This window comes from Seriola dumerili, unplaced genomic scaffold (assembly GCF_002260705.1).
Source record: "Seriola dumerili isolate Sdu_G_001 unplaced genomic scaffold, Sdu_1.0 BDQW01000273.1, whole genome shotgun sequence".
Classification (NCBI taxonomy): Eukaryota; Metazoa; Chordata; class Actinopteri; order Carangiformes; family Carangidae; genus Seriola; species Seriola dumerili.
In genome coordinates this window covers 1,442,141-1,468,966 of record NW_019174528.1, presented here as the reverse complement: position 1 = coordinate 1,468,966, position 26,826 = coordinate 1,442,141, and the positions used below count along the sequence as shown (strand labels likewise).

At 40.7% G+C, this 26,826-nt stretch overlaps 1 protein-coding gene across 2 annotated transcripts; it reads right to left on the bottom strand.

Moving 5' to 3' along the window:
* Positions 1 to 2,166: 2,166 nt before the first annotated feature.
* top2b (DNA topoisomerase II beta) lies at positions 2,167 to 26,826 on the bottom strand. Of its 2 annotated transcripts, none has more exons than XM_022757351.1 (36): positions 26,341 to 26,826; positions 22,833 to 22,997; positions 21,073 to 21,163; positions 19,502 to 19,565; positions 18,645 to 18,790; positions 18,459 to 18,556; positions 17,115 to 17,327; positions 16,726 to 16,899; positions 16,511 to 16,612; positions 16,283 to 16,420; positions 16,030 to 16,168; positions 15,417 to 15,574; positions 14,621 to 14,746; positions 14,409 to 14,519; positions 13,500 to 13,605; positions 13,275 to 13,384; positions 12,427 to 12,519; positions 12,095 to 12,209; positions 11,851 to 11,972; positions 11,095 to 11,243; positions 10,708 to 10,939; positions 10,029 to 10,163; positions 9,629 to 9,829; positions 9,087 to 9,282; positions 8,903 to 8,994; positions 8,508 to 8,663; positions 8,273 to 8,356; positions 7,084 to 7,278; positions 6,869 to 6,995; positions 6,322 to 6,480; positions 5,620 to 5,833; positions 4,655 to 4,737; positions 3,830 to 3,925; positions 3,526 to 3,657; positions 3,349 to 3,434; positions 2,167 to 2,649 (listed from the first exon to the last, which is right to left on the bottom strand). In XM_022757351.1, the coding sequence occupies exons 1-36, from the start codon at positions 26,380 to 26,382 to the stop codon at positions 2,482 to 2,484; spliced, it is 4,818 nt and encodes a 1,605-aa protein (XP_022613072.1). In that variant the 5' UTR covers positions 26,383 to 26,826; the 3' UTR covers positions 2,167 to 2,481. The 2 variants fall into 2 exon arrangements, with proteins under 2 accessions (XP_022613072.1, XP_022613073.1); XM_022757352.1 differs by having other exon boundaries at positions 2,167 to 2,646.

Genomic DNA, 26,826 nt, shown 5'->3' with positions numbered 1-26,826 from the left:
ATGACTTTTTATATGCCTTTCAATTATACTATGACTTTTTTATGCCTTAATAATATTTTATGACTTTTTGTCTTATTATTACTGTGATTTTTTATGCCTTATTATAGTATGACTTTTTAATGCCTTACTATACTACGACTTTTTTATGACTTTTTATGCCTTACTATACTATGACGTTTTTATGACTTTTTTATGCCTTAATATATTATGACCTTTCATGTCTTATTATACTATGATTTTTTATGACTTTTTATGCCTTATTATAGTATGACTTTTTAATGCCTTACTATACTACGACCTTTTATGACTTTTTATGCCTTAATATACTATGACATTTTATACCTTATGATGCCATGACTTTTTAATGCCTTACTATACTATGACTTTTTATGACTTTTTATGCCTTACTATACTATGACTTTTTTTATGACTTTTTATGCTTTACTATACTATGACGTTTTTATGACTTTTTATGCCTTACTATACTATGACGTTTTTATGACTTTTTATGCCTTACTATACTATGACTTTTTATGCCCTACTTTACTATGACTTTTTTATGCCTTCTTATACTGACATTTTATACCTTATGATACCATGACTTTTTAATGCCTTACTATACTATGACTTTTTATGACTTTTTATGCCTTACTATACTATGACTTTTTTATGCCTTAATATATTATGACTTTTCATCTACTTTTATCTATGACTTTTTTATGCCTTATTATACTATGACGTTTTTATGACTTTTTATGCCCTATTATACTATGACTTTTTTATGCCTTAATATACTATGAAGTTTTTATGCCTTTTTATGCCTTATTATACTATGACTTTTTTATGCCTTAATATATTATGACTTTTCATGCCTTATTATACTATGATTTTTTATGCCTTCTTATACTATGACATTGTATACCTTATGATACCATGACTAGTTACCCTGGCAACTCAACAACTCAACATGATGAACTTGATCTATTTTTGTGACACCAAAAAGCCTTGGTTAGCGCCACTGATCCTGCTGTGAGACAAGCTCATGCCAGTAAATATCAATATATCTTGCTCCGAATAAAAGTGTGGGATCAACAGGCAGACTGACACCTTGCAAAGTCAAAAATAACTGTTCTGCTGGTTGTTTGCTTCATGATCAACTGGAGGCTATAACTTACCCTCCTTTCTGTGAGACATAACCTGTGGAGGTTTCTATCAAACACCTCCAACACACAAGGCCTAACAAACTCATTGAGTGAATTTTCTTTTTCTTAAAACATGAAAAGTTTTTGGAATATTTGGAACCTGCACTCTTTACTTGCTGGCTGGCGTCTTGTACAGCCTGCTACCTTTTAGATGGTGGACTCATGTAGACGTGCATCCTTGCGAGTGCTCATCAAAACATTGTGCATTGTGCCACTAGTGATATAATCTGTAACTTTTCCACATTAAAATGTCTAAAAACAAGTAGACCTCTGTTCTTTATGTTGTTGGGTTGTGTTCTTACATCATCACAAATGTTTCCATCAATTCTCAAACCAGAGAAATCTGTGTGTTTTAATCATGATAACGTTTCATTGGTCGGCTGTCATTTTAAGCCACATACACTTTTTACACCTTGGTGGTTTTCAGCTCATTATTTGAACCAGATAAAGGATTTTAGTCGTCAGACGTCTGGATCTGACGTTATCAGAGAACAAGCTGAGGAACTGTTCGACAGCTCAGCTCCCAGCTGATGCAGACGTCCTGTCCTGTGTCACTGAAGAGCGTCGGTGAATCTCTGAGTGAAAGTGAAACTGTTTTATGGGTGTTTCTACTGGTTTTAATTCCCTGGTCTGTTTGTTCTGGAGAGGACACCTCTGTGGATCATTCAGCTGCTGGTAAAAACCTCCTGAACGTCTGGTCCATAAGTTATCAAAGAAACAATCAAAACAAAGGTTAGCAGCAATCTCATTCTAACGGTTAGAATCACCGGGTCTGTTTGATTTCCTGAACCACTGACACTGAAGGAATCCAAACCGGGAGGAGCCCAGTACAGTCAAGAATGTTTTTGTGCAACTTGAAGTCAAACTGTCGGGTATACACTCACTGACCAGCTACAGGAAGTATGTCACATTTGAGATTTATAATATTGTGAGTCATGAAAGAATCAGGCCAGTAAAAACCATGGACATTTCATTGTTTACTTTCAACTTCATGTTCAAAAAGTTACATAGTATTTTAACAATTAAAATGTGCTAAAGCACAGCGTCTAAACATCTAAAAGCCACTTCCGACAAATACAGAACATTTCAATGAGCATAAAAAAGAAACCTGTATATGTATAATAAAAAGTGTAAAACACCTACACATTAAAAATCATTGAACATCACCATTAATGAAAATAAAATGAAACAGGAAATGTACAAAAGTCTGTGGGAACACAGAAGGAGGAGGTTTACTTCCATACAAGAAGAGTGTGTTTGAACATGACCGGAGTTCGCTTTAATCGAACATGTTGTCGTCGTCGTCGTCTTCCTCGTTGTCCGACTCCTGGTAGTACTTCACCTCCTTCTTGGCTCGGCCCGGCCGGTCACGGGACAGAGCGTTCATCGCACTCATGCTGTTGCTGTCGTCGTCCTCGTCATCAGACGCAGGTTTCTGAGGCTTCTGCTAATGAGGACGATAAAATACTTTGTTATAGTTACCGTTCAGATTGTCACTGCACTGAAACTGCATTACTGTGAATCAATCCTCCATTTTTTTTTACATTGGTGAAGGAAGTATTCAGAACATTTTTTTAAGTAAAACTTACAATAATGAAGCATCAAAATATTTATTTACAATCAGCTAATAAGCTGTTATATGTATCAATATCTGTACTGGATTCAAAAGCCAATATCAGTCGGTCTAAGAGTATTGGTGTAGGTATTAGGTGAAAGTTTCATGCTGAGTTTGAGGATTTTGATATATATATATATATATATATATATACACACACACACACACACACACACTTTACCAATGTTTTCTGAACCACTGGCAGCATTTTTGCAATATTAGTTGTTTTATTTCAGACCTACTTCATTTCTCAAAGACCTAAAATGTTGTATTGGTTATAGCTTCATGAATAATAGATGAAAAAATAAAGAAAACAGTTTTGGTGGCTCAAGGTAAATAATAAAAATGATCTGCTCTCTAAGTCTTCAGGCTAAAGCAGAAGACTTTGGAAGTTTCTATCTGGGGGCGGATGAGCTTCAGTATTTGTCAAACCTATAAATAAAAAGTCTCCAAATACATTGTACATTACAAACAAGTAGCAGCACAAACAGGATATGTATTTCACATTTATAAACACGTGGAGATACTCACTCTGCCGACAGGTTTTACCATTTTCTTCATTGGACTGTATTCATCTTCAGAGCCAGAGCCCTTCCTCTTCCTCCCCCGGCCTTTACCTGCACAGCGTTAACCAGAACAGGAAGTGACTAAAAAAACTCACTGTTAAAGGGGATTCTATTTATGTCCTGTAATAATCTTGTGGCGTACCTTTGAGAGCTGGTGCTGGCTTCTTGGACCCAGTGTCAGAGTCAGAGTCCCAGATGGATTTATCTGGTTTCTTTGCTTTTGGTGCTGGTGGCTTCTTAGGTTTGGGAGCTGCGTCAGAAGGCTTCTTCACTGCTGCGAGTCATAAATAAAAACCTCATCATTCAATACGTTTTCCACTGGATCTCCCAGTTTCTCTCAAAAGCACCTTCACAGTGAGTTTTATTCTGCTGTAAATCATGTGTCACTGTAGGGAGGCTGTGATGCTGCATTAGAGCTCCCCCTGCTGGACATGCTTCTACATTACCTTTCTTTGCTGGCGACGCTTTGTCGAATGCAGAGCTGCTGGAGTAAGTGGAGAACACGGGGCCGTTGTCGTCGTCGCTGTCGGACTTGGACCCGTCTACGACACAAACACAAGAAACACAAGCCAACTGTCATCTCTGTTCTGTCATCTCCTGCAGCTGGACACGTGAACAGCTGGTGGAGCGCATCATCCAAATCCACTGATGTAAATGTGGTGCTCGTCTTAAACACTGTGCACATAAGATCTCATTTTACACTCGCTTTAAAATTGTGTTTGTTGTGTTGCATAACTTTCATAAAATGATGTCTTCTGTGTTTGAAACACTAACAACTCACTACTGCAGACTTCAGAATAAAAGAGCTGTTTCTTCGTCCTATTCAATATCATTTAATTAACAACTGTCATTGGTTAAATAATGAACAATCGTTAATCAAAGGAATTAGTCTGCAGATTGTTTTTAAACCATGAATTAAGAATTGCATTCATGTTATTCCATTTCCTTCCCTCCACTTTAACATTCACACGCTTTAATTTAAAGATGTGCTCACAGAGTCGCTTCATAAAGTGTCCACACTCTCGTTTTGCACTTCACTGTGTAGATTTAAATTTAAATGGATAAAATTACCATTCTTCTTTAAATTACAGTGACATGAAACTGTAGAAGCAGGAAACAAATGAATCATGAAATGTAGTTTAACAGGCAAACAGAAGAATTGAAATAACATTTTCATCAATTCATAGTTTAAAGTGAAATAAACTGAAAATTAGTTTATTAAGGCATCGTGTGTTATAATTAAACAGGTTCCACGGTGACACTGTACTCACCACTGTCATTGCTTTTTTCAGAGAAGGCTGATTTGGACGAGAAGATGCTGGTTGTCGCTTTCTTCTTAGCTACAGGTGCAGACCTTCAAAGAAATAGAGACAGCATATTACATTCTCTTACAAATGGTGGCATTTTTGTAGAGAGGTGACGGGACATGAGGGAGAGACGAAGATCTGAGGCTGGATTTCAACCAGTGATTCAATATTTCGTCTTATTTCTTTTTAAACTGCTTCGTGGGAAAAACTGGAATCACACACTTCTATAGACCATGTCAGTGAAGAGTGAGCTGCCTCGCCATCGCCATCTTGGCAGTGTCAGACTCCGCCCCTAACTCCCAGCTAATCTAAAAAAAACGGGGAAAGGGGTGGGGAGGGTGTGGAGCCGAGACTTTGGTGCATGCTGGCTTGTGGCAAACATTCACTCACCCACCTGTCACTCAAAGAGGCCACGCCCCCAATTATGAGTAATTTTAGTCCTTAATAAAATGTAAACAGGTGAGTTATATAAACAGGTGTCATGAAGGAGGAAATTAGCTCTAGAGACCAAAACAGTTTTTGTACCAGGCTGTAAACATGTTTATTTCTGCTGTAAAGTTGGACATTTTAACATGGGAGTCTATGGGGACTGACTCACTGTTGGAGCCAGACTCTAGTGGTCGTTAGAGGAACTGCAGCCAAGCACCAAGCTTGGCTCAGGCTTCAACAGATGGTCAGATGACAACTGTTAGCAGTTAGCTGCTTGGTGTTAAGCGGAATGTTAAACTGTTATTGGTCAGTGGAAACATGAGGATTTATTCACTGTGAGTGGGAAACTCCTCTTTGGTTTATGCGTGCGCCGACGCTATCAGGCTAACCAGGTCCCGCTGGGCTAACTGTTAGCTGCTAGCTGTTATTACACCAGCTCAGTGTAAATGATAAAGTCAATATCGATTCAGGAGTTAGCGTGGCGATTAGCGTGGTCTTACGTGGTCTTTTGTTTGGCAGGAGAGTACGAGTCTTCGTTGTCATCATCTTCTTCATCGTCGTCATTATGGTCGTCGAAGCGGTCCTTGGTGTCGGACGAAGCGAAGTCGTCTTTGAACGACCTCACCGGAGAGGAAACCACGTCGTCGTCTCCGTTCTCCTCTTCCTCAGCGTCCTCTTCCTCCGAGAAGTCGAATGTGTATTTTGGCTTGGAAGCTGAAAGACAAGAGCAGAGTCCGTGTCAAACCACATTATTACCGCTGTGGGTTCTGACGCCTTGTACCATCATTATTCCTGTTTCAGCCGGGTTGCATCAGACGACACTCGAGCCGAGGGGATAATGAGCCTGAGGTAACCTCGACTGAGCTGCCGACTCATTTCTGGCCTCGGGTGGTTTGACGTGAAGGAGCTCACTGTGGGATGAAATGACACGCCGCTAGCCGCCGTCATCAGCTGATGCCGACAGTGGGTCGTACCAAAGGGTTTAAACGTATTCACAGAGAAACAAATGCTGTGACAGTTAAACATGATTACAACAGGAATAAATTAAAGTCTCTGATGACTGATGAATAAATTTCACTTTAATTTTTTAATTTTCTTGTTCATATACAGAGTTTTCCTGTTTCTCCACTAATTTCTCACGTCTGTAGTTTATTGATTAATTGTTGCATCTCTGCACTAAACTGAATGATATCAAATCGTACCTGATGCCCTCTGGGACTTGGTCTCTCTGGGGATGAGAGGCTCACTATTTTCCAGATCACTGTCGGACTTGGACTCGTCCTCGGACCAGGGGTTCCTCTTCTTCACCTTCTTGGAGGGGGTGCCTTTAGGTGCTGGGGGTTTTCTCACTCGCGGAGCTCCTGCAGCACAGAGCACAAGGGAACCAGACTGTTTGTGAACTGCACGATACTCTCACTCAGGACCGAGACAGAATCCTCGTTCAATAATACACAGCCTCAAAGAGGCCTGAGGTGCAGTGTTTGAACCAGGAGAGCTAACACTGCATCATGTCTAGAAAGTTGTGGCTGACGGATATCTGTCTGCGCTGATTAATCATTTATCTGCTGATACAACAAGTCCAATCCCACAAACATCGGTCTTCCCTCAGCCTGAAAAGTTTCACCTCAAAGTGTTTGTGAATGAGAAATACTTTTTTCACTCAACACATGGAAACAGCGAGAAGTGAAAAGGTAATCATTTCAACATGCAACAGAAGAAACAGCTGAAGCTTTGGTGCAAAGTGCTGACCAGGCTCTTTCTTCTCCTTCTTGACACGTGGAGCCTTTGGTTTGGCAACAGAGTTTTCTCCTGTTCCTCCCTCTACAACCAAACCTTCATCATCGAACTCCAACTTCACCGCTGGATCTGCGTCGCCCTGAGAGCAAAAAACACAAGTTGTAACAAAACAAACCCCCTAATATCCTGATATTACTTTCATTCCAGATCCAATCAGCAGTTGTTACCTTCTTCTTTTTGGTCAGTTTCTTGGCAGCGTCAGATTTGATTGGCTGAGTTGGAGGCTCCACCCTGCGGCCATAAGGCGAAGGCATGGTCTCCTCCAGGTTCATCTTCTTCACTTTAGGTTTGCCCACTTTACCCTTCACCAGTTTGATGGCCCTTCCTGCGCTCTGCTCCTCCCGCTCCAGGGCCTCCACATTCTGACAGACGACACACGGCAGTTCGTTAAGTTGCTTGAAAATGTAAATGTAATTCCACAACAGCATTATAATGTTATTTGAGTAGAAATTGAAGGTTATATACGACTTCATCTTGCGTCATGAACTGTCTCCTTAAATAAATACGACCTCGTGTTCAGTCATGAGCCTCGTCCCCGTCCAAACAGCGTCAGTGTGTAAACGAGTGCGAACGCCGAGCCTGAGGTTTCATCCACACTGATACGTTTTAGTTTTAAAACTCATCTCTGACGTCAACACTACTCCAGAGGTTTCAACCCCCTAGAACGGAGACTTTGATCGATCTCACCTCATCTAACTCTGTAAGCAAAGAAAAGCAGATTTCCTGAAATGTCAAACTATTCCTGACGCTGATTAAAAACTAGAATCACCGCCTCGCGGTTGTTTCCTCCATCAACCAGCCGAGTCGCAGGAAACATGGTCCCAGTCTCTCCTTCATGAGTTACAGCGTTGAATAATGGCCAGAAGTGTTTTTTGACATTATGATGACACAGTGAAGGTGACCTTTGACCTTTTGGATACAAAATGTCACCACTTCATTTTGTCCCTATAGACATTTGAGTTTAATTGTCTCATAATTAGTGAATGAATTTGTGAGTTATGGCCAAAACCGTGTTCCTGATATATTGCACTCACAAGAATGTGAACTCACTGTGACCCTGACCTTTGACCTTTGACCCTTAATCAGTTCATCCTCGAGTCCTAGTGAATGTTTGCGCCAAATTTGAAGAAGTTCCCTCAAGGTGTTTCTGAGATATCGTGTCCACGAGAATGAGACGCACGGACGGACAACCCGACAACAATATGGCCGCCGCTCTGACCGTCGCCAGCGCGGAGGAATAAAAACAAGGCAAATAAGAAGCAACTGGAAACAATTAGCGAATGAGTGAAGGTGGAGGTGGAGGTGGAGGTGTTTACGTGCTGAGACACCGGTAAGTGGCTAAAACACAGAACTTACATCCAGCTCCTCGATGAAGACGGCCAGGTCTTCCTTCCACAGATCCTCGGAGGATTTCCTCTGGAGGTCGTTCAGTTCTCCTCTCTGCACATCAGCACACATTCATATTGATCCATCAGCTCATATCTACTGCACATTTACACAAGCTAAATCCAAACCCCGCTGGAAGTAGGTGCCGATTCCCGTTTGGTAAAGCCCTGATACATAAATAAATAATAATGATAATGATTGATACCTTTTGGTCCCTCTGTTTGAGCAACTCCTCCACCTTCTCTTTAGTCAGACACCACAGAGGCATGTTGAGGATGTAGTTGAAGTTTGGTCCCGACGAGGAGCCGGAGTCCAACGAGCCGTCGCTCTCGTTCCCGTCCCGGTAATCTTCTTCCAGTGCCTGTGCACAGACGAACAGAAAACATCACACACAACACAGTTAACTCACGCTGCTTCCTCCTCCTTCCTGTGTATCGGATGCAGCTTTCTGAGTGATGCGGGACGAGCTTTCTCCTGCGTTTGTCAATCGTAAGTCGTAACTATAAAGCCTTTTAAACTTCCTATCGCAGCCTTGATAAATGTTTGCTTCTGGAAGTCATGTTGTTACTGTGTGAATCCGTGTGTGTAGATGTACTGTACCTTTTCCTGAGCTTTGGACCAGGCCGCCACCGGATCAGACTCGTAGCCTTTCTGGACCAGCATGCGGATCAGTTCCCGCTTCGATTTGTTCTCTATGAGGATTAGAAAAATAAAAATGGGTTAGAACAGAAAACATATTGCGGTTCCATGAGGAGCTGATACATGAAGTGTTTTGTTTTCTTACCAATTGAAACTTTCCCTTCGATCTTCTCCAGGACAAAGCGAGCCTGGTTGGACAGTTTGGACGCCTCGGCTCCCAGGCTGCCCAGTAACCAGTCCTTCCTCAGTTTGTAGTAGTGCAGGCGGAGCTCAAAGAACTCCTTCAGGATGTCTTGGACCGAGTCGTACCTCTTCAGACAGCCCATGTGGTCAAACAGAACCTGAGGAAAAAGGAGGTAAAGTTACCTCCTTGTGATCGTCTGCCTCCTCCACTCCGACTAGTTTCAGATTTACATCCCTGTTCATCCAGAGTCGTTAAAATATTACAACATTTGTGTGGAATTCCTTCATAATTGCTGCGAAGCCTTGAGTTCACACTGACCTTTGACCTTTGACCACCGTAATCTAATAGCGGTTGTCTCAGGTTTAAGCAGCTACAACAGTTTAGTTGGTTGATTTATGTACTTGGTAAATGAACATGAGAATTTAAGACATGGATCATAAATTTGTGCCTCTGACTTTATTTATTAGTTATTAACTATCATTTATTTTTCACTTGAGGTTTACCATGGAGTTGCAGGTGAGGCTGGACTGCAGCTTGAAGACTTTGTGGAGGCCCACTGCCTCAGCCTGGGCCAGCTTCTCCTCAGACAAGCGGACCACAAACTTCACTGTGGTATCCGTGTGGTACTCCTTATAGTCGTTGATGAGAGCCGGCGTCTTGTCGCTGCCCTGCAGCATGGGCTCCAGCACAGACTCCTTATAGGCCTGCACACGAGAGGGAAGAAACACAGTTATTTACAGTACAACAAACACATAACCAACAAGATGAGAACGCTGCAGTAAACACACACACACACACACACGACTACACTTCTCATTCTTATTTTGTCGTGTCGTTTCAGTTCCTTCTGTGGGACCAGTTATCTGAAACCTTATTTCATAATCAAAGGGAGCTGAAGTGTACCTGTGTCCATGTCCGGACGGGAAGCTCTGTGATCTCGATGGTGTTTTTGTCAATGACCGACACCTCTCCACTGACCAGGTACTGGTTCTGACCCAGTTCATGGATCACCCCTTTGAAGTTTTTGTAGCTGGGAAGCTAAATCGGGACAAATATTAACACAGAGACAAAAACAGAGAGAATGTTTTCACTTTGACAAAACGCTTCACATTTTGATGCAAGTATTTAGTTCCCCGCCTGCATCCACACGACAAGCAACAAGCCACGGAGGTCCATGAGCAATCAGCTGATCTGATTTTTTTGTTTCCACAACAATGTCGTTTAACTTTAGGAACGAGCATAGTTTCATTCAGACTCTTTAATTCTCTGAGTGCAGTAATTCAGATCTGTCATTTAAGGCTCTCACTCTCCACTCAGGGTGTTTCTCTCTTTGACTGTTGATCTGATGAAGTGTGACGGTGACTGAAACAACGTGACGCTGCCGCTGTCTCTCTGCGTGCACACGGTTAGGAGTGGGTCGTGTTGGTAAAGTCTTTCCAGATACAGTAAAGGGAAAATACCTCGGTATCAAAGGTAACAGACAAGTTTCTATTGCGTCACTGTAAATGCCCCATCACATCGCCTGCACAGTGTCAAAGTAGCACCATTTCTTGTTCACGCTTTTCGTCCTCAGACTGTTTACCATCGGCAGCGGGTCCTGGTGGTTGAGCATTCGGTTGATGTTGTTGACGATCTCCCGGGGGTCATAGTTGGGGATCTTACACGCCCAGCCCGTCCCGATGCCCTCGGCGCCATTCACCAGCACCAGAGGAATGATGGGAATGTACCACTCGGGCTCCACCTTCTGGTTGTCGTCGTACAGGAACTTGAGCAGGTTGGAATCCATCGCTGGGAACAACAGCTTGGCGAGAGGACTGTGGGAGATGACACGACACAATTACAAGACTGCGGAGCCGTGGAAACTCTCAGATCACCTCCATTCAACCACCGATCACTGCAAAAGCTAAAACTCATAGCGTGACCTGAATTTGGCATCATAAAAGTTACGTTACGTTCGTCGTTGCTTTACCTGAGCATGGTGAAAATATAACGAGGGCTGGCAGCATCTTTGCCTCCGTTGATGCGAGTACCAAACTGTCCAAGAGGCTGCAGGATGTTCACGTTGTTGCTGCCCACAAAGTTCTGGGCCAAGTTCACTATGGTCATCATGAGAGCTTGCTGCATGGGTAAAGGAGAAGTGGGTGATCAGCAAATAGTGACGAGAATACAATACTGTCTGATTCAATTTTGAAGATGTAAAATGACAAATAAATACAGATTCCTATTTTACACAGCTACCACTGTTATCAGTATGAATGTCTGTTACAAAGCAAACATGACAGAGACTAGAATTACTGACGAGCCGTTGTACGTCTCCAGCAACCAGTCAAGTTGTAGTTAGCATCCATGTCTGTTCGAGTCATATAATATATGTTGTCAGACCATAACAGGAATTTAATAAAAAAGACATTAAGAGCCTCCTAGACCCTAAAAAAGAGCGAGATTAAAACAGGAAACATGTTGTTTTCATCCTCTTTTCATCTTTCATCTGTCATCTTGTTGTTGTTTTGTCACTCTAGTAGTGTCGGCCATCATGCTATGTTATGTTATATATATATTCTTTTTAAAAGTCTAATTTTATGCCACAATTAAAGAAATTCCCTCAAGGTGACATTGACATATTTCGTTCATGACGGACAGAAACAACAGCAAAAGTTAATTCACTTATATAGAAATCTCTCTCTCTCTCTCTCTCTCTCTCTCTCTGGGAGACCGTTGACTGTACCTCTCCATGATGGTAGGCAGACATCTCCGCCACCGAACCGGCCAGCTGCGCCACCTTCACTTCCCTCTTGTCGTTCCTCTTCATACAGGTGAACAGCACCTTCCTCTGACCTGGCTTCAGGCCTGGAAACAAAGCACACACACATCCCGTCAGAGGCAGACTGTTGTCAGGAGGGCTGAATGAACGAATGAATGAGTAATGATGATTATTTCAAGTAATGAAGATGAAGTGTGTATATACAAACCATCAACCAAAGACGGGATGGATCTCTCATTGTCGGAGTTGGAGAACAAAATGAGCTCTTTGTTGATGAAGTCGTTGTAGGAGAGGTGCCTGGCCTGAGTTCCATATAGGTATTGCTGAAAACCAATTAACATAAGAATTAATGGTGATTTTACATGAATTCAGAATAGGAATATTCAAAGTTTCACAAACTGTCAACAAATCTACAACGACTGGTCAAACATATCTGAGGAAAAACCACAGAAAGCGAATCATAGAGTTTGTGAAGCTCGGTCCCAAAACCAAAATACATTTCCTCCTCTCGTCACTGCAGCTACGAGCGAAGCCACAAACCTCTGGCAGGCCGTGCATCCTCCTCTGACGTCTGTCCTCCATGAAGTTAGTCAGCCACTCTTTCCTGTCATCCGTCTTCTTCTTACTGAAGGCCTGAAACAAAAACAACCGCAACACTGAGGATCAGCCTCTGAACTGCAGACTGAGGGAACTGAGAGAACTTCACTTCTACTGAATTGTACTTTCTGATGCTGAATTTAATACTGCTTATTTCTTTATAGGTACTTTTTATTGAGTTTAAACAAACAGAACAACATACAATACCCCCACCCCCGACAGCTGTATAGCACACACAACAAAAGAGAAAAAATAAATAAATAAAATAAAATAAAATAAAATAAATAAATAATGAATAAAATAAAAAAATAATAAATAAAATAAAACAAAAAATTAATTTGATTAATTAATTAAAAAATAAATAAATAAAATAAAATACTATATATACACAATACTTAAGAGTGAATAACAGTAATAAAGCAAAAATAATCAATTAAAAAAACAAACAAAAAAACAAAAGACAATTTACATGAAAATTTACATCAAACGAGGTTAAACAAAACATTGTCTCCAGTCAGCTCCAGGTATGTGAATTTAGACCCTCAAAAGTATGTTTTTTTATTATTAATAATAATAATAATAATTAAGAAACAGTAACCATACATTGGTAAACAGCTCATCTTTTCCCCTTAAAACAGCCTGTAACTTTTCATGGGGGAAGATGTCCCTGTACCACAGGGTTACACTTGGTGGGGAGGTTTTGATCCATTTGTGCAAGATGCAATGCAATGCAATTAAAAGGAGCTTCTCTCTCTCTTTATTTCTATGTGACATTGCAGCATTAAACTCACCAGAGTGATGGCAGCGTCGTCCTCTACACCGCTGTATCTGAATGTGATGCGATGCTTCTCCATGTCGGCAAAGTATTCCTTTGCCTCTTTGCTTGTACTTGTTCCCAAACCTGGAAAAATAAATTCCAACGGTTTTTTAAAATTCAAGCAACTACAGAAGGAAGTTTTGAGTTAATAAAAACTTTCATTTACACATTTATATATTGAAGCACTTGAGAAACAAACCTTTGTAGTACTTTATATGCCAGGTTTTATGATTCTCTGTCTGTTTCTTCCACTCATCAAACTCTGGAATGCTGTAAAAAGCCAGTTCCTGCTTGTTCTTGGTCGCCTGCAGACAAACAAATTAACACAACATATTTTATGCAAACTGACCTGTGATGCAAATATTTACTTTTTTGTCTTTGAACAATGTAATTATTGAGTTTTCATAGTATCTTATCCTGAGTGAGTTCTCCTCCTGCAGAAGCTCTATATCTCCGTTCTGTGTAAAATCATTAAATGGTTTTAAAATTTCCTTGTTAGCATCGTAACCATGGACATACACTGCGCCATGTTCTTGAGCCAAGCACCAACTGTAGGTGCAGCAGTTTTCTTCCAGTTGAGAGCCATCACTCCTTTTTCCTGCAGTTTTTTAGATATTCTTTGTTTCTCAAAGTGAGATTCGTTGGACACGAGAGTATGTAGCAGGTTATTGATCACCTCCCTCCAAAATGTTCTTTATTTTGTCACACTCCCAAATACAATGTACAAATGTTCCTTGAACCTCTTTACATTTAAAGCACATGTGCTGTGTATTACTGTTCGCTTCAACCAGTTATACTGAAGTAGTTTTAAGTTAGTGCAGGCTACGCTCCAGTTTAAATCTGCCCTCCGTGCATTCAGTTAAGTTAATTAATGCAAACCAGTTATATATTGATGAGATCAAACCATTATCATTGCAAGTCTAGTCCCTCCGTCACCTACAGCAGGTGCAAGTTGCATCATATTTGAAATAATGAACAGATTCACTACAGTCGATGTCACATGGGTGAATATTACCTACGTGTTTTGCATATTAGTGATGCTTGTTATCAGGTGGAATGGTAATGTTTAGTACGTGTGTGTGTGTGTGTGTGTGTCTCTCTCTCTTACTTTGACAATGGGTGTGATGAACTCCTCCAGGAATGTGTGTTTCAGAAGGGAGGGCCAGTTGTGGTGGAAGAAGTTGATGAGCAGACCTTTAATATGGGAACCGTCTTGATCCTGGAGACGAGAGAAGACGTGTTAGAACGACACAAGAGGCTGAACGGCTAACGCTAACGCTAACGCCACAGCTGCGAGTGCGTGTCCACGAGGCCGGTCACCTGATCAGTCATGATCATGATCCTGCCGTACCGCAGGCTCCTCAGTGACTCTGCGTCATCGTAGCTCTTCTTGTACTGGAGGCCAACGATTTTGATGATGTTGTTGATCTCAGCATTTTCCATGATCTGTTAACATGTAAATAAAGCTCGTTACGCTGTATTGTTTTATATTAGTTTTGAATCATGTGATTATGCGAAAGAAAATTTGCATTCAACTCACTGATTTTAGCAAAACCAAAAATAACCCTAACTCATTCTGTAGTGAGCAAAAGTTTGGGCAATTAATTGTAATTGTTAATGTGAAAAGAAGTAAATACAACCCTGGCAGGAAACAGACAAATAAAACTGAGTCTTTCATCTAATGTTCATTCTTTTACATTTAAAAAATTAAACAGTAATTGTGGCATTTGCAAGAGTTTCTGCATCCAATTAAGTCAGTGTTCAGTAATTTATTTAATTTAGTGACAGTAGCTCCAACACATGACGATCAGCTGATCAGAGTGTATGTGTGCGCACGTTGCAATCATGATTATATGCGATTACATGCGTTAAATTGTGGCAGGAAAATTAAATTTATCTACAAATAATAATAATAAGTCACTACATGAACGGGAAAACAAGTCAAACATCATCTTCTATCGGTTCCTTTGCAGCTCTTTCTGTATCGATGATCGAGGTAATTCAGTCGTTTGTGTTTGTTGTTTTGTTCATCATCTGTCACCATCTGCAGTTTCACTCACACTGTTTGTCACATATTTGTTTGTGGGAGGAATTTCTCTAATATCCAGTCTCATACCTGCTTGTGTGTTGCCTCTCGCACGTTCAGGATCTTTCCTCTGAGCGGGAAAACTCCGTAGCGATCGCGTCCGATGACTCCCAGTCCAGAGACGGCCAGAGACTTGGCCGAGTCTCCCTCAGTGAGGATGAGTGTGCACTCAGAGGAGTGTTTGCCACCTAGGACACGGATATGGAAAAGACTGATTATTCAAATTACAAAATTACAGTAAATTGCAGAAATACAAGCCGGTATTCAAATAAATAAAAAGTGAGTAAATAAGGAAGTGTTAAATTACTGTTGGAACACATCAAATCTGCAAAGAGTCAGAGAAACTTGTGCAGTCTTGTCTTTACCGTTTGAGAAAACAATCTATTTTGTCTCCAGTTGAGGTAAATAAAGGTTGTATATTCATTATTAGAGGATTTTCGACATGTTAAACCAACAGTGTTAATTAAAGCTCTTCTCATAATATGCAGATGATGCATCATGAAGCTTTGTAACGCCTCATGAGACACTTCAGTCCCATTAAAGTGCTCTGTAAACTTCTGTAAAACACATCTGTGGTTTAGGTTAAGAGCTGTGGACGTTCAGGCTTCTACACGTTAATACATAAGGACACTGTTTAACACACCAGCATCATTGGCGTCATCTAGTTTGGGGATGCCTTTGATCTTGCTGTGCTTCACAGATGAGCACTTTTTATTCAGCTGCGTCTGAGCTTTGAACTTCACCCAGTTGAGTATACTCTCCACGATCCCACAGTTGGTCGCCTGTGGGTGACAAAGAGATGAAATCCTTTTCATGACAGACGCCCGACTGTTTGACACGATAAACCAAATAAAAACAAGAGTGAGGCGGTGAAACAAGGGGACAAGCGTCCTTACAGCCCTGATGAACTTTTCTGACAGAAGGCACTTGGACCCGAAGCTCTTGGTCTGGAGTGTCATGTTCTCCTTGGTCTGGGAGTCGAAGGAGGGATTCTCAATCAGTGCGTTCACAAACACCCAGATGTGGTTCTTCACCTGAAGCGCGAATGAGCAGAGGGGTCAACACACATCTGCAGGGACACCACCACATTCAGAAATGCCGCAGAAATAATCTGTCACACCAACCTGGAAGGGTTTGACTGTCACTCCTGCCTTGTTCTTCTTCTTCACCACTTCAATTAGTTTGGACACAATCTGATCCACCACGTAGTCGATGTGTCTGCCGCCCTGAAACAAACACCGCCGTGTTAAAAAACACTCTGTTACTCTCTGTTGCTGCGTCTTGTTTATCCCAGCGGGTGTTTTCACGCAGAGCGGCGTCAGCGCTCATGTTCAGGTACCTTGGTGGTGGCGATGCTGTTGACAAAGCTGATCTGCTGGAACCCCTTCTCGCTCATGGTGAGGCAGACCTCCCACCGCTCGTTCACAGTTTCGTTCACCACCTTCAGGGCCACGCCCGTCTCGTCCAGTTTGTCCTTCACGTACAGATCCACGTAGCTGCGGAAGCCGGTAATCTTTTTCGTGGGAGGACGGGTAAGGTTGGGTGAGTAATATTCAACAGCTTGAAACCATTTAAAATCAAAAACATGACAATTTATATGAAGCCTGTTTTTAGTTAAGGAAGAAAACAGCAGCTTTATATTAAATACCCTCCAGTCAGTTTATACACGTCCACCATGATGGAGATTTACTCCTCAACATATCACTTAAAGTGTGTAGTTAGACTTACGGGTAACTTTTTCCCATTCAGTGTAACTTTCACCCCTCGGCAGGAGCCCGCCACGTCGTACGCTCTGCGGGTAAGGAGCGCCGTAATGTCCTTGTCCAGTTTCTCCATCTTGAACTTGGACAGGTCTGGCTGGAATGTCACACAGGTGAAATCATCCCCGTCAAAGAACTTGATCTTGGGGTCAGAAGTCTTGGTCATGTTGTTCTGCCACGTCTGAGGAAAGCAGAACACAAAGCTTCATACAGAAAGTCTTCATATCAACTTCTACATTATTTTATTTTCTCACTCGGGAGTGAATAAATGGATGTTTCATGCGATGTCTATGCACGATCCTCTTGAACTCAGAACACCCGTACTGTGTCCAGTGCATTTAGTCCCACCATCTGTGATATCAAACACCCTGTGGCTCAACAGTTCTCCTGTCAACAACCCTCTTCACCCTCGAGGAAGAAGCTAAAAGTGGCGTTTGTACACACGACCTTACCTCAGATGTGAACAGATGTCAGAAACCCTATAAAACAGCAATAACTTCATTCAAGGATCAAAGTGGCAGGGTGAAGATTTTAAAGTTAATGTGCTACAGTCAGATCGAATCAGTCAGTACGATCAGTAAATGCTGAACACATGAGCAGCTTGTAAAGAACCAGATCTGCAGTGACTGTGTCTAACTTAGAAAACAGGAAATAAACACCTTTTCCTGCAGAAACACTTTTTTGCAGCAGACAGAATAACCCTGAAAAATATTGATTTATTATTTGATTACTAAAGAACTGAGCGGTTCAGGCTGTTTAACACCTCAGCCAATCACAGTAACTCATGACCTGGACTACTGAACTATTATTGTTTATTATTAACTATTATTATTACTACTGCTGCTGCACAGTTGATTTTCCCCTAGGGGATGAATAAAGTATATATCTATCTATTTATTATTATCTTATTATTATTTAATTTTTGATTTTTCAATTTTAGAAACAAGTAACACAAATACAAAGTGAACTACCATTCCAAGAGACAAAGAAAGAGAAGGAAAGAAAAAGAGAAAATAAATAAATAAATATTACATACATATTACATTTACAGAAAGACGCATTCATATACATATAAAGAGTACATATACAAACATACCATGTACATATTATCTATACATCTATCTAAAGCCAGGTACTTTATCTTTCAGTGTAGTGGAAAAGTTCATCTGAAGACACAAACGTCTTCGTGACAAGCAACAGGAAACGAGTCCAGATTAGAAACGAATTAATTCAAATCAATAATGAATATAAACACTTGACCCTGGTGTCATTTGCTCGGTGACAGAGGTTTTAATAGAAGAGTCATCCTCACCTGTTTGAAGCTGTGTCTGTATTCCTTACACGCCGTTTCCACCGTGAACTTGGTACTGAAGATGTTGCAGAGTTTAGCACCGTACCCGTTCCTCCCACCTGGGGCCAGATAAACAGTTAGCGTCGCAGGGGTTAACTTTCACCTTTCTGACCCGCTAATAAAAGAAGTTACGATGGCTCGTCTCACCTGTGACCTTTTTCTCATCGTCGTCATAGTTACTGGAGGTGAGCAAGTGGCCAAAAATGAGAGCTGGGACGTACATCTTCTCGTCCTTGTGCTCCACCACGGGTATTCCTTTACCATTGTTCCATATGGAGATGGTGTTGGACTCACTGGTGGAGGCGGGGGAGAGAGAAATCAAAGATTTTCAGAAGCTATATGAGAGGAACCCGGACACAGACAATCTGAAGGTTTAGCCGACACTGGCACAAATAGAAACGATGCTAATTAACTGTCAGAACTTTAACAATGGACGTTCTGCTTTGCCAAAGGGTTGTAGGGCTTTCACCGCATATTTCCTCACTGAATCATTTTCACTTTTGCTGCGTTTGCTCCTGACTGGGGGGTGGGGTGGGGGTTGCTCCTCACGTTAGCAGCAGAGACCTGAGCGCCACAGGGCTAATGGTATCATTTATACAGCAGGGGACATTAGAGAGAGCAGCAGCTGGGCTAAAGGACATGATGCTGTTTAAGCAGTCAGACGTGGAAGCGGCTGACAGGCTGGAGGTGAACCGCATATAAAACAAGAGCTCAGTGCATTTCAGCACAGGCTCATTATACTGTATACCGCCTGGACCCATGACTCAAGCCTCCTCCATCGACTGCATGTATTTCAGCAAGCTCCGGTTATATCCACAGCATGAGGACAACACACAGCGGAGCACAGTCACAGGAACAAGCAAGGGAACTACCCGTCTACCGGTTTTTAAAAAGGAGTCCAGAAAAGTTATGAATTCCAACATTTTGGTCATGAGACAACAAAGAAATGGTTAAAGTTTAGTCAAAGTCAAACATGTGGAGGTGAAACTACGGCGTGCACTCACGGATCGATGGTGATCTTAATGGCAGTCATGTTCTTGTCCCTTTGTTTGTTGTCTGCTGCGTTGACTGGAAGGAAAAAACAAACAGCAAAATAACAAGTTAAACATACATGAGTATAATTTCATACAGAAAAAAAGATGTTTTTCAATCAACTGTTTAATATAAAATATGTACGAATCTCTGAGCCTGATGTGACGTCTTCAAATTGTTGTTTTCTCTGACCGACGATGAAGTTCAATTTACAATAATATAAAACAACAACAAAGAACGAAAAAAAGCAAATAGAAAGAAAGCAAACATTTAGCATTTCTGCTAAATGTTTACACAATTAATTACTTGTTGTTACTGTTGATTGATTACCTGTTCATTGACTAATTCATAAATCAACAAATGATTTCAGAACAACAATAAACTAAGAAATAAGTATTTCCCTCATGAATAGTTTAAATAGAGTGTCACTGTTCTATCATAAAGACTTGATACGAAACAGCAGCGTCAGAGAGCTAATTAATCAATCAGTCAAGCAACGATTCTGATCATCAATTAGTAAATGAAGCAAAAATGTCAAAAAATTCACTGGTTCCAGTTTCTCCAGTGTGAGAGTTTGTTGCTTTATAGGGTTAGGGTTAGGTCGGTCTTTGGGATGGGCTTTTTTTTAATGTTTTATATTATTATTACAGCATTAAACAGATGAAACAACGGATTGATTGGTTGTAAAAAAAAAAAATATATATATGATCACCATGTGGATACAATTAAGTTCAATAGGGACTTGAAGCAGCTGAAGGAGAGTCATGTACTCCACTTGGTTCAGTTCAGTTCAGAGACAAATGATAAATTTCTCACAGGCTTAAAGACACTGTGGCTTTAATTTTTGCTGAGAATGATTCTGCTTCGTGCCTCTCACGCAATAACACGGACACAGAGATAATGTTCAGACAATGGCGTTATTAATCAAACACCTTTACAAACACACGGGCCGAGAGGGCCGAGTGTGCAGATATACGAAAGCAATCATCAACAACACTCCCATGTGGTGAGCACAGTGTGGAGCAGCATCATTTAAAAACCGATTACACTGGTGCACCTCATTAGCAGGAGCACCGAGCAGAGCATTACTCTCTGATTTTACCGAGTCATTAAAACTAATATGTAACACACTGTACAACTGCTTTATTGACCTTTATTCATCCAGCGGAAGCTGACGGAGCACACTCGCACTTTACCAGGGAAAAGGCTGCAGCCCTGACCATGAGCTGCCACTAACACTGCGATGATTTTACACCCAGCTTTTTCAGATATCTCTATTCAAACAGTGTGTACGTACACACACACACACACACACACACATACACACACTCAGAGGGGAAACTAATCTCCAAATGCAGTCGAAGATCACTGCTGCTGAGCGGCGCCAACAAGCAGCCAGCGATTCAGTGAATGATGGTGACGTTTTTATAGACTTTAATATTCCGGTTATAGAAGGACAATATCAAATGACAAATGAACCTTTAAATTAACTGAGCAGATTAGGGTGTCAAAACAAAATGAGCATATGTGTGTGTTCACTCACCAAGAATTTCATCAAAGATTTTGTACAGTCCAGGAACATAAGTGATTTCCCTCTGGTTCATGCCTATTTCTTCATCAAAGACCCACATTTGCTAGAAGGTAAAAAAAGAAAAAGAAATGAAGTGCAGGAAAACATTGCAAACACAAACTTCTGTTGTTAATTCAATAATCGGATCAGATTTATTATCATGTGTCATCCCTGACTCTGTAAAGCACCTTGAGATGTATGTTATGATTTGACACTATATAAATAAAACTGAATTGAACTTTAGTTTTATTTTTTTTAAAGACACAGGTCAAGGAAGAACGTGTGGAATCTTATACAAATCTGATATGGAGAACCTCAGTGTTACGTTATATTTGTTCACACATCTAAGTGTGTGAGTGTAACTGTCACAAACACAGCTGCAGCGCTCACGCTACATTCAGCATGTGAACCGATGTAAAAGTGGAAGTTCAGTATCACAGAGAAGTTGTTTACTGCGACATGTTGTCTTGTTATCTTGTTTTCGTCTCCTCAACACAGAGGAACAGCAATTCTCTCATGTTGATCAAAACAAAAATACAAAAATGTGTGGCTTCCCCGTGATCTATGTCATCACAGTCCTTGGTTCCTGAGATCTGTGCCATCCCACGATTGGTTATATGCAAAAATCATCATATGTATGAATGTGAGAACATTTCCTGTTTTGTGTTCGTCTGTTTCAGTGATCTGTTGTAACTTGTTGATGGCCAACCTGCCTAAAAGTTGTTGTGGTCCAGTCTGTGTGTTCAGAAGAAGAAAATCCAGAGCTTCAGTTTGTCTCGCAGGGATGTCGTGAGAACTGATGCATCGGTACCAAGTTGATGCCAAAATGTGTGTTATATTTGATTTAGTGTTTGTGTTTTATTATTGAAAAAATATCTGTCAGCTCTAACTGAAGTTAACGACTATAAAGTGCCTCTGCAGCTCCACGCCTGGAGCCACTTTCACAAAGACAGACTCCGACTGTGTCTCAGATAGAACAAACAGTCAGGCTTCAGGTAGACTGAGTCTCAATTCATCTGTTGCACAAAGCAGTTTAGTTCTTGACTACGTTAAGCCGGAATGTGGTGCAATGAATTCTGGGTAAACTGAGACTTTTTTTTCCCCCCAATATAAAAAAATGGCCGACTGAGGAACCGCATCCAACCGCTCAGCTCCATTTACCCCAGCAGTTCGTCTTTAGGAAGAATTCAACACAGTTACAAGAGTGACTGAAACAATGTTACCAAACCACAAATTATCTGCCACATTTTCCTGTTTTTTGGTTGGTGGGTGCCACTGCTCGGCGCAGGTGTCATCGATTGTTACCATGGAAACACTGGTCTTAGGCCTGAGTTAACCTGGGGTTAAGGTGTCTAATGTTTTTACCTTAAAACTAGTCAGTCTTTATTTTTGTGAAACAGTCTGACTATCATTAAACGGATCTACGACTGGACCAACACCACAGACCGGCTCCTCGTCTTGGAAAACACAGTTGGGTTTAAATTAGCCTCATTTAGCCTTATGACTTGATATGTAACATATTACATGCAAACATGGTGGGTTAAAATGTGACTTTAATGTATCAAAAAATATATATTTGGTGGGGATAGCTAAAACATCAACTACTTTTGGTCACACCTGGACGATGAAACCAGGAAATGTTTCTTCAGAGCAGCTTTTACAAAGGAAGCCAACATGTAAAAATAGCAGTGTTTATGAATTACAATGGTTGTATGTCTAAATTCAGGATTCACCTGGGTGATGGGCTCCACGGTGCCGATGTACGTGTCTGGACGGAGAAGAATGTGTTCTAGCTGGGTCTTCTTCTGATACACTCTCTCCACAGACAGCTTGGAGCCGGCCTTGTCTTTCTTGGCTCCCTCCATCTTGCCACTATCACCTCTGCCATTGGTAGCCTCCTGTTAAACAGAATTTTTTTTTTGTCATTAGAAGATGCATAACTCTCTGGGACAAAAAAAAAAGGGCTGTGCTGTTGACATGAGATTATCAGCACTGACCACCACAGTCAGAACGGCCCACTCCTCTCAACAGAAGCAAAATACTGGCCATCACACTGTAAATGGAAGACTGGGGTGTGTCAGCTTGTGCTTATACAGAAGTGAGCTTTATATCTTATCTCTCTAATTCAAACTACAATAATATGTATATTAAATATCATGTTCTAAATGTTGGTGAGGATTAGGTGCAAGGTTTTTCAAATATTCTTTTCAGTTACTTAATAAGAAACAATAAAATAGTTTTACTTGCAAACAGACCCATGTCAACAGGAACTCAATAAATGAAGACAGCATGGAGAATGAAGCTCAGCCTCTTGCACTGTGCTGCTGATAAAAACATACGGTAGCTACTGTATCAGACCCCTTCAGTTTTTGCACACTTTGTGTTGTAGATAAAATACTAGATGGATAAAATGGCCATTGTTGTACTCAATAACCCAAGAAAGTTTATTAAAAATCAAAAACTGAAATCCCTCATTTACAAAAATATTAAGACTCTTGATTCAGAAATTTATAAAAGCCTCTTTTGCAGCACTTACAGCTTCAAGTCTATTTGGGTAAGTCTATAAGCTTTGTACACCAGGATTTGGGCAGTTTATCTCATTCTTCCTGACAGATCCTCTCAGGCTCTGTCAGATGGATGAGAAGCGTCTTCAGGTTTCACACTAATATATTTTCATTTTAAAACGCATCTCTTCTCCTACGTTTTCCTCCTGGTGTCCACACTACTCTGGAGTTTTCAAGCTCTGAAAATGGAGATTTTTTTGAAACCATGCTTGACCCATTTTAGTTTGAAAACTCTGGTGTTGTGTTGTAGTCAATGCAGCATCGTTGTTGTGGCAACGTGACGTATTCTTCAACGTGTCATACACATAAACAATGGAGGGCATTATAGGGATACCAAACAGAGAAACCTCAACTGACCACACCGTGGTTTTGCAGGTTACAATACTAACGGTATAGTAGAATAACTAACAGAAATGTAACAGTGAAAAGTCGCTTTATAAATTTGCATTGCAAATTTTTCTAAAAACATCTGTTCCCTTTGTCAATATGGGCTCTTGCATGTAGATTGGTGGGCAAAAATAGCCATTTAATCTATTTAAAATTAAATCTACAACACAACAATGTGCACAAAAAGTGAAGGGGTTTGAATACTTTCTGAAGCCACTGTGTACCGCAACACAAGACTACAAGTCAGCTTAGTTCCAATTAACTTGGGAAGAAACAAGTAGGACAGAGAAGTGCCTAGAAATGAACATTTTCCAAATCAATTCATTTTTTTTTTTTTTTTTTTGCAAATCAGGTTAAAAAAAAAGTTTCATTCACAAATTTCTTCAATCTTTCCGAATATTTGCTATCCCACAACACAAGGCAGTAGTAGTAGTAAGGCAAGGTAAAGCAAGTTAATACACTTAGCAAACATCATATTAGCCAATCATATGGCAGCAGTGCAGTTAATAAGATCACGCAGGTACAGACAAGGGGCCTCAGGTAATGTTCACATCAAACATCAGAATGAGGGGAAAAAGTGATTAAGTGACTCTGACCGTTGCATGATTGTTGGTGCCAGAAGGGCTGCTGTGACTATTTGTTAAACTGCTGATCTCCTGGGATTTTCATGCACAAACGGTCTCTAGAGTTTTTATCAACATCTCTAGAGTTTTTTTTGTGTGTCACACAAAAAAAAAAAAGGTTTTACATAGGAGATTTTATAATAAAGATAGAGGAAGTGTGTTTGATAAGATCTGGGACCCTGTACTGAAATTCTTCCAGGCTAAGAATTAATGTGTTGAGTCCAATGTAAAGCACCATGCTGTGTATTTTGTTTCCCCCTTTGTCTCTCAAAAGTTACTGTAATATGTAAATTTAATTTTGTTCTTTTTAAAGAAACAATAACTTGCACTTAATTTATCTCTGACTGTTGCTACTGTTGTTATGTATGTTTGTGGCTTTTTTTAAATTATTTTGTAAGTTTGTGTTCTGACTTTACAGCAAAATAATAAACATTTAAAGACATTTAAACATAAAGTTTCATATAAGGCAATTTAGTTTTACATAAGGCATAAAAAGGCAAAAGGATGAGTTTAAAAGTGATCTACATATACTACACTTCAGTAAACAGAATATAACCTGTGACAACAGTCTCACAACTACAACACTGTTTTCATTACCTAATTTAAAAAGCTGATTATAAAATCACACTTAATTGCCCATATTTTTACCGCCCATGTTACTAAAGTGCTGGTAAGGAGATTATGCTGAGTAAATACTGTGCAATTATTACCAGATAGATCACACACAAATTGCTATTACTGCACTGAACTGTAACTGTGACCACAAACCAGAGGGATCTGACTCTGAGGATGCCTTTGTTTGAATGGGTGTCTGTGTGAAAGGGGGTTTGGGGGGCGTCCGGGTCACCATATTGGTTACTACCCGTGTATGAAGTGTTTATTCCCTTTATTGGCAACACAACACATCTCCCACACAGTGACTGTGAATAGAGACACTGGGCTCTGTGTTTGTTTTGCTTACACAAGTTAAACAAGTTCAGTTAACCATGTAGTAGCTGACTCGCTTCAGAGTGATTTACTAGGCCCATTTAAACACAATGACTAGTCCTAACGGTCAACACGGTGCGTTTACGGATCAACGGAAACAATAAAGACACAAGTTAAAGAGACAGTAGGTTCACCGACATTGAAAACTTGCTCCATTCATTGTACGTACACTGTAATAAACAAGTAATGGTGTTAGTGGGTTGGGCCGCAAACTTCTCCTGTCCATTAATGCTTAATTACGACTGAATCAGTAGCTGCATTTCTTCGTGAAGTTGATACCAAACTTTATTTTGAAGACGTAAACTACGGGCCCTTTGAGCTGCAGTAACGCTACAGCTGCCAGTGTGTCGAAGTCTGGTTTAACCCGAGACAAGCTGCTGTGAGAAACAACACACAATCAGATGTTATCTCCATAAAAAAAACTCTCCAGGGTCACTGCATCGAGGCGACGGCCTTTGTAACCCGGTCAGAATTTAAATGGAGACCGCAGCTGGCTGGTCTTAAACAAGCCTATCAGTGGACAGGGGAATAGACACTTGGTACGAGATTTAAATGCTAGCTAAAGCTTGTAGCGACCCGGTGCACCCTGCAAATGTGAATACCTTTAGCTATAGTAAAAGCAGTATTGTTATTGTGGACGTGTAAGTTAGTTCAGAAGTTGTATGTTGAAACTAACTTACCATCCAAGCCAGACCCCCGCTTCCTGCTGCGTTGCTGGACATCTTCCTTTGTGATCCTAATTTTTACTGATGCAGCTCGCAAAATGTACTCAATTCCCAGTGAATTCAAAAGTCCGTCAGCATAACAAACGTCTCAGTTACGTAAAGGTACAAAAATCTGTTTATCGTCCATGATCTTCCTTCGGTTGTTGATAAGATAATCCTTCGGAGTGTATCAAAACAAGCGGAGGAGGGGAGTGTATCGCGGCTATTGTTAAAATCGACAAGCGGTGGCACAGTAGGCCTAAACTTCCAACAAAGATGCTAACCGGGCTACTTGCTGCAAATAAATACTGTACAAAATGCACGCAATAACGGGTTTACAATTTCATGTGAAAACTCAACAGAATAAAATATGAGTTTAACAGAAACGCTCTGAAAACGACCGAGTTAAATACTTTTCATTTAGAAATAAAAACGACTATTCGCTAACAGCAACATCCGCTG

What these genes read in the sequence shown, in the direction of transcription:
- top2b (XM_022757351.1), bottom strand. Translation starts at nt 26,382, where the DNA reads ATGTCCAGCAACGCAGCAGGAAGCGGGGGTCTGGCTTGGATG. An exon ending in CATCCCGTCTTTGGTTGATG is followed by an intron (nt 11,973 to 12,094) that starts GTTTGTATATAC and finishes CTTTGTTTCCAG; the next exon opens with GCCTGAAGCCAGGTCAGAGG. An exon ending in AACTGACCAAAAAGAAGAAG is followed by an intron (nt 6,996 to 7,083) that starts GTAACAACTGCT and finishes TTTTGCTCTCAG; the next exon opens with GGCGACGCAGATCCAGCGGT.